Source organism: Helianthus annuus, chromosome 7, assembly GCF_002127325.2.
Source record: "Helianthus annuus cultivar XRQ/B chromosome 7, HanXRQr2.0-SUNRISE, whole genome shotgun sequence".
NCBI lineage: Eukaryota > Viridiplantae > Streptophyta > Magnoliopsida > Asterales > Asteraceae > Helianthus > Helianthus annuus.
The window spans coordinates 82,748,878-82,757,197 of record NC_035439.2 but is presented as its reverse complement, the minus strand read 5'-3'; the positions used below and the strand labels follow the sequence as shown (position 1 = coordinate 82,757,197).

The window sequence follows — 8,320 nt, the reverse complement described above, 5'->3', positions numbered from 1 at the left end:
CAACATGTTGATAGGTAGAATTATTGTATACCAATTACGTAAGTAAGATTATTATTTACCAACGGAACAAAGGTTGGTTTATTAAAAACCAATTTTCCATTAAAAAATACAAAAAATCTACAAAGTGATTTGGTTCAAATAAATATATGGTCGGGAGGAAATCAACATTAATTGAGAAATCCACAAAGTAATTTATGGTTCAATTAAAAATACGGTCGGGAGAGAATCAACATCATGGTTAAGTGGTGTGATAAATACACCCAATATATGGATTAATATACCAAATAAGTTAAATTTGTTATGATTAATTACTTTAATACATTATTTTATTCTAAAGTCAAAAGTAATAGTTATGTTTTTTATATTATTTTATTTTATAAGACTTTTGTTACTTTTTTATATTTGTTATACTATTATTAGTATTAGTATTAATATCAATATTAATAAATAAATAATCAAGACACTTTATTATAAACACGAAAGTAAAAAGATTCATTATAAATAAATAAATAAATAAATAACTAGTCTCTAACAAAAAAGTAAACGTACAAATATTAAAACAATTAATCACCTAGATTGACAAAATCACTTTCACGACGATAAAGTTGGGTATATAATTTTAGACGCCACCCATGCATTGTCTCTCATCCAGCCGCAGACATACTAATGTTGCTTCATATCCGTTTTATAATTAATAAAGACATTTATCTTTTTTTTTCAAAGCACCATAGCTTTATAATTGTTATTTAGAATTGTTTTTGTTGATACGAAGCACCATAGCTTTATATATTAATCATCTTAAATAAAAAAAGTAAAACATTTATATGATAAACTGTTGTTTAAAAATATTTTTACATATTTCAGACCACTTTTTATTCAACTTGATTGTTTTAAAAGTTAAATAATTTATTCAAAAACATTTGTCAAGTCTGTGTGTTATAACAAAGATTAAGAAAACTTATTACATAAAAGTTTGATTGTATAAAAAATACTTTATTTTTTAAAGTAAAAAATTAAAAAAAATAAAATAGAAATATAAAAGCTAAAAACGAATAATTGTAATTAACCATTAAAAAATAAAATAAAAATATTAGGTAATTAATGCCAGCACTTAAAAAATAATATAAAAGCTAAAAACTAATAATTGTAATTAATAATTAAAAACAAAAAAAATATTAGGTAATTAATGCTTTAGGTAATTAATGCCAGCGCTTTTCTATCTCCTACCTACCCTTATCTCTCCTGAAAGGTTGACTTTTGGGTATATTTAACAACACCCGTGGTTAATGGTGTGGTTATTAATGCCGACCAGATTTCTAGTCAAACGGTCAAACCTAGTTAAATTGAACCGAACACTAAATGATTTGTTACAGTGTTTGGTAGCCTCTTAATAACCATTCAGATGCTACCTCTTAATGGTTTAAAAACTCTGAATGAATAAGAGATAACCTCAAGTCTGAATGGTTAACAGGTAACCTCTGAATGGAAAATAATCACATGTCACATTCTTCTACCTTCTCATCGGTAAAATTCTTAATTGTTCCATTAAGAGTTAGCCTCTTAATGACCATTTAGAGGCTACCAAACAGCCCCTAAAACTTAATTAATATTATTAAATTATGCAATGAATTTGTTGGCCTTTCAAAAAAAATTTATTAAATTATGGTGTAATTAGAGAATATATAAAAATTAAGTTATAATGTAACGCACAACTATTTAACTTCACGTTTCCTCAAAACAAAAATCCCACAAATACATCTACAAAGTGATGGCAGCAGCGAAGCTACTGAAAAACACAAGGGATAAAAAAATGGTTGCTTTCAAATCTAATATGTTTGTTTTTATGGCCATAGTTGCATCCATGACATTTTGTATCTCCGCGATGGAGCATGCGGTGGGTGACGACTCTGGCTGGGTTACTCCTGAAAATCCCAATTTCTACATCGATTGGGCTGCAAACAAAACCTTCACCGTTGGTGACACTCTGCTCTTTGACTTTTACACCGGATTACATGATGTTACACCAGTGATTAAAGAGGACTACGATCGTTGTAGCGTCACGGTACCCGGAACTACCATAAAAACTGGTCCTGCCACCCTAAACTTGTACATCCCTGGAGATCATTATTTCATTTGTTCCATGGACGGGGATTGCTTGGATAATCAAAAATTAGCAATTCATGTTGTAGACAATGACTCAAGTAATTGAAACAGGATAATAAAACTTTTTTTTTAAGTTGATCCATAGATGATGCTACGTTTAATCTTGTATCCACCGAGTGTATATTTTAAAATATTGATATGGCAGCACGATCGTAAATAATAGGAAGTAAAATTAGCTGGAAAGGCAAAAATAGAACATCCTCCAGTTTTTACTATTTTTTTTTTTTGTTAAATCTAGTTACATACATTACTTTTGAAAATATAACTATATCATAAGTTAGGAATTTTTTAATTTTTAGTTTTAATATAGTATTATTAAATTTTAAATAAAACTTAACGGTTTCCCGTTGTCTGCCTCGTCGACATAGAACTATCGTTTCAGACGGCAACGATAATGATTGGTTAAACCGGAACATGAACGGTTTTCTACCAGCAATGGAGGTCTCGAGAACTAGCGGTGGTGGTGGTGTGTGTCTCTTTGTGTGTGGGAGAATTACGGAGCCGTGTTTGTCAGTAAGGTTAAAAAAAACAGGTGAAAGACAATGAAAGCTTAGACCAAGCATACACCGTTGATCAGAAAACGAAAGGCCAAGATCAACTATGATAACATTCACAACATTCATTTACTAATAGATGGTGTAATTAATAGATGGTATAATGTAATGTAATGTAATGTAATGGTTCTAACGATATGTTTATATATTTTAGTTATAACTCTGATTCTGTGTATGTGATATAATATGATTAAAAGGCAAATAATATAATATGATTAAAAGGCAAAGTGTCTAGGTTTAGAGTATTCACATCCAACCCTCCTATTTTTTAACTTATAGTACACTAAAAGTCAGTATTTTTTCCTCTTTTTAGTTAAATAATACTTTTTAATACTTATATAATTACATTTTCTCTCTCTTCCACTCACATCCACTTTCCAAAATATATTAAAAAATTATAAATGATGAACAGTGTCCCCTTAAATCTATCTATACTTTCTATAAAAGGAGAAATCCAAGTGACATAAAAAAAGCTGATGTGTTAGCAGGAGAGGGTGTCAAACAAAACTTTTCTTATCTCATTATTACATCATAAAGCCTAAAATTAAAAGACTTTAAAATTCAAAGTTGGCCTACATCAAACCACTGCCTTGTGTATTTTCAAATTTTAAAGGTCTGGCCCACATTCTAAAGGGCAACCACTGCCCATTACGAGAAAGTAGCAGCTGGTTCCTTTGGCAAATGTATACTTAGCAGCAGCAGATGTTGTTATCTTCTGTAATACTTTTAGATCAGCAGATGTTTAACGCTAATTACCGTGAAATTCAAATTTAAATATGCATGGGAATAAGTAATTAGCAATTAATGCATGTCACTCAGATTCAAACTCCTGTCAATCATCCTTCTTATATAAGGCTTTTCTTCTCATATCCCTCTTCATATTTCATCACGCTTTCATCTTCTTTGATTTTGAAATTTAATCACAACCCGAATTCCGAATTAGAAGCATGTCAATATCAGTTGACAGTAATAATCTTAGTTTTGTTAACGATTTGAATCCTGCTAAGGATATGTGGAACATGAAGGCGAGAATTATACGAAAATGGAATCAGGGTTACAAAATGGAGATCATCTTCATTGATGAGAAGGTAATTTATATCTCTGCTTTTCCGTTTTATTTTAGAAAATGTAGTATTGTATGCTAAGAACATAATTTCCTCAAATGTAGTGTTGTATGCTAAGAACATAATTTCTTTAAATGTTCTTCAGGGTGCTAAGATTCAAGAAGGTATTAAGAGTCATCTGATACCTGTTTTTGATGGACAGCTGCAAAAAGATGTTGTTGTGATTCTTTCGAAGTTTGGTGTTGGTGAGAATAAAGATTTATATAAAGCAGTAGTGCAGCCTTATAAAATCAACTTTTATAGATGCACAACTGTTACTCGTGTGAGAGATTGGCAAGGTGTTGAGTATGGTTTCAATTTCAGAGCTTTTGAAGATATTCTTCAAGGAGAGGCGTTAAACACTTTGAGTGTTGGTAATGTATATTTTTGTAATCATCTCTTGCTTGTATAATATTAGAGAGTTTTACTTATATTCTTGTATAATATGATCATGTAGATGTTGCTAGATCTGTGATTTCTTGTGGAGATCTTGAAATCTTTGATCGACCTCCAAAGGAGACTAAGAAGATGAATTTCGATATTGAAGATTTGGAGTAAGTTGTTGTTTATATGTTCAGTCATGTAGTGATCATATAATGTATTTAATGGTGTTAATAAATAAGATGAAGAATGTTTGTATTTAATGTGGGATCATGTAATGGTAATAAATGAGGTTTATATTGTTTGTATGTAATGCTGAATCATGGTAATAAATGAGGTCTACAGTTTATTCTTAGTGAATATAGTACTGAAATTGAAACCATTTGCTACTTTAATAAATGTTATAGTTTTCCTGATTTATTTTCTATTTTTATTCATTCAATGTTGTTTTGATATGAATATTCTTTTCATGTAGTGGTAAGGTTTTGCGGTGTACTGTGTGGAATGGTTATGCTCTGCAGATTAAGGACTTAATTTCTAAAATCCCACCTCATGAGCATGTGATGGTTGTTATACAGCATGGAAAGTGTAAGGAATGGAAAAGTATTTTTGTTACTTTCTGCAAATCATAACTATACTGTTTAGTTCTGGCAATATAAAGACAGGTATACATTAAATATCTATATACTTTTCCGTGTAGGTGAATATACTGTTCAAAGTGACAAGTTTGCAACACAAATTTTTCTGAATCAAGAAATTGATGAAGATTGTGAGCTAAGGAGGAGGTAATTCTTAATATAATTTCTATTATATATAGATGGAAAAGTCAAATACTTGGTTTCATGTCATTTGTTTACTAATTCTAATCATTTGTGGTATTCAAAAGGCATATATTGAAGTTTGGACAAGGGAGTAGTTCTACTTCTCAGACGATACTATCGTCTCAAAGTATTTTTCCATTACATAAAGAATTTGTAACTGAAGGTGTGAAGAAACATGTTGATGAGATTAGCGAGATAGAAGAGGTTTCACTTCTTTATATATAGTTTGGTTATTTGTTTGGTTTGTCACCTGCGTGTTTTTACAGGAAGTGTGTTGTGTTTTTACAGGAAATGTCTTGTGTTGTGGTTGCGACAATTAAGATTGTGCAAGAAGAGTATGGTTGGTTTTATGCTGCCTGTCGTAAGTGTTTCAAGAAGGTGATGGGTAAAAGTGAATACTTGGAGAATGTTGAGAATGTTTCAGATGATATTCTTCGATTGCCTGCGACTTCTTTGGTTTGTATCAAATGTCATACTGAATGTACATCGATCACCACAAAGTAAGCAATGATGATTATTTAGAGTTATATTTATATAAGTAACATTCTAAGACTCATATTTCAATTTGAATATAGTTTTGCAGTTTACTTAGTTAGTTGTGTATATTTAAGGTTCAAGGTGCAAGTGCGGGTTCAGGATGAGAGTGGTAGTGTTTCTTTTGTTATGTTTGATAGAGATGTTCAGAAGCTTCTTGGATTAGCGGCGAGTGACATAAGAGAGAGGCAGGTTAAGGCCAATGATACTGGATTCCCTCATGAGATATTTTGATTGGTTGATAAGAAGGTTGCTTTTAAGATTGACGTTTCAGAGTTCAATCTTTAAAATGACTATCGTGTTTATACTGTGCAAAAAACAACTGAGGATCCAGTAATAATTGCTAAGTTGGTTGGTGGAGATGGTAATGGTGATGAAAATACTGATGAGGTAGCATATAAAATTACTTTTTCAATATATTTATTTTTCTTTTGAGTTTTAAACACTAGATTGTGTACTTTTTTATATGATATCATAGATTATGATCCTTTAGGTTACTCAAGAGTTAGCTGACGCTAAAGACGTTAACCTTTCAGACTCTTCTCAGGTGTCTGCTGAACGAACTTCAAGGGTGAGTATTTATTTTTAAAGTATGTTTAGTACGTTTAAAAAGAGTTCATTATTTTATTAAATGAGATCAATAGTTGTTTTGTGATCTGTTGGAAGGATGCTGTCTCTGTTACGGCCGACTCTTCAGTCGTTGAAGTTGAAAAGGATTATGGATCAAGTCCCAATGGAAAGCGGATGACTCAAGATGCTGATGTTGCCAACATTGGTGAGCTATCCACTAATGTGAGAAGAACCCGGAAGAAGCTGACTAAGGTTAACAATTAGATTCTAATGAAAAAACAATTGTTATGAGAGATAAGTAGAAACCACTTATTTTTGAAGAATCCTTGTGGTTTTCATTTATGTCTGTTAACTGTTGTTTTAACAAACTGTGGTTAATAGTTTTGTTTGTAATGCCTACAATGATGAATATGTTATGTAATGTCTATTGGTTGAATATCAAGTAAGGTTAACCCTTATTATACATGTTTGGTGATATTGATGGGCTGGATAAGTAGTAGGGTTGTATATTATTGTAAGATTGATGAATGAAAACTTAATCAATTGTTTAGTCGGAAAATTGTTGGTGTCTAAGATACATTAGCATCTGTTAGAGGCTAAACATTGTTATAGTGTGCTAACATCTGTTAACCCCTAAGTAGTGTTAAAGATCTGTTAAAGGTTAAGCACTGTTATAGGGTGCTTCAACAGACTATATGAGCTGTTGATCATCATCCGTTAAACATCTTATATTATAAATCTTTTCTTCAATTGTGTAATATCTGTTGGTGCATAGCAGAACTTAGGTTCATCATACATTTTGCTTCATCAGCAAAGGTTATAGCGTGCTATAACGTGCTAACATCTGTTAACCCTTAAGCACTGTTAAAGATCTGTTAAAGGCTAGGCACTGTTATAGCGTGCTTCAACAGACCTTATGAGCTGTTGATCATCATCTGTTAAAGATCTTATATTATAGATGTTTTGTTGAATTGTCTAATTTCTGTTGGTGCACAACAGAACTTAGGTTCATTATCCATTTTGCTTCATCAGCAGTCTTTGTGTTAACAGACCTTTCGGTTCAGCAGCAGAGTTTGTTTGCCTCATGTGCTGTGTTTCGTTTAAGTAACAGACTTTTCTTTTAACAGTGGTTGTCTTCAACAGATGTTTTGGTTTGCAAAGTTTAGCGAAACAGATGTTGAGTTTGTCCCTTTGGTAGGAGCAGTTTTTAAAACACTGTTATTTGTAATTCCAATTTGTATACTATTTTATTAATTTTGAGTGTTATATTTCTTTTTGTTGGGTGACCGGGAAATGTAATGGAAAATAGTAATGTTTAGATGCAAAATATAGTAATTTTTACTTAAAAAATATAAGAAGGTAAAACCACAGTTTTGAAAGTATATACTAAGACTACATAACTTCATTGCTAAGTTAGTTTCCAAACAAGAAATTTGTCCATCAAACATGTCAACTAAAACATAAATTATACAAGGCTGAAAAGGTGTTCAAAGATCATGTCAACAAACTTCAAAGTGTATTTTATCTCCTCTTACACTTTTTCCTTCGACTACCTCAAACCTTAGCTTTTTCCCCACAGATATTCTCGTTTCATCCATGATACGCTGCCAGTCTGTATGCATCACTAGATGGTTGTTGTCGTCAGGTGTTCTAGGATCTCTCCTAACAACCAGCTGTACCAAAAACTTCACATGACCAAATGACAGCACAGCTTTACAGTAATCATTTAGCTGGTGTTCTCGAACAAAGTTCCTCGGTATTGCCTGTAAAGCAAATTTTTTTTCTTTAGTTATTCATTCAAAATAGCATATACTTTAAGTAATAACAAATAGATCCAAGATTATAAGTAAAATCAACTATATTAAAAGTGGATATGTAAATACCAAGCTGTGTGTCTGTAAAACATGGTATTCAAACTGTTTTTTATAATGTGGACGCCTTTTGTGGTGTAGGTGATTGGTACGGCTGCAGTGATGTTTTGTCTCTCCATGAAGTGCAATCCCGTCTTTTTTAAAAACCTTCACAGTAAAGTTAAAGTCGTCTTCAGGAGTACTTCCGATCCATTGAAACAGCAGTTGGCAGCTTTCCTCAATATCATTTTCGAAGCAAAAAGTTGTCCATCCTGGTCCCATAAAACCAGCAGCTAATCCCTTTTTGTTTTCAGGAGAGAAAACATAATGGACATCAACTTTAC

At 31.7% G+C, this 8,320-nt stretch overlaps 1 protein-coding gene across 1 annotated transcript; it reads left to right on the top strand.

Moving 5' to 3' along the window:
* Positions 1-1,768: 1,768 nt before the first annotated feature.
* LOC110942450 (umecyanin) lies at positions 1,769-2,209 on the top strand. Its single transcript, XM_022184230.1, has one exon. It carries the CDS (start codon positions 1,769-1,771, stop codon positions 2,207-2,209), a length of 441 nt encoding a protein of 146 aa, XP_022039922.1.
* Positions 2,210-8,320: the final 6,111 nt, after the last annotated feature.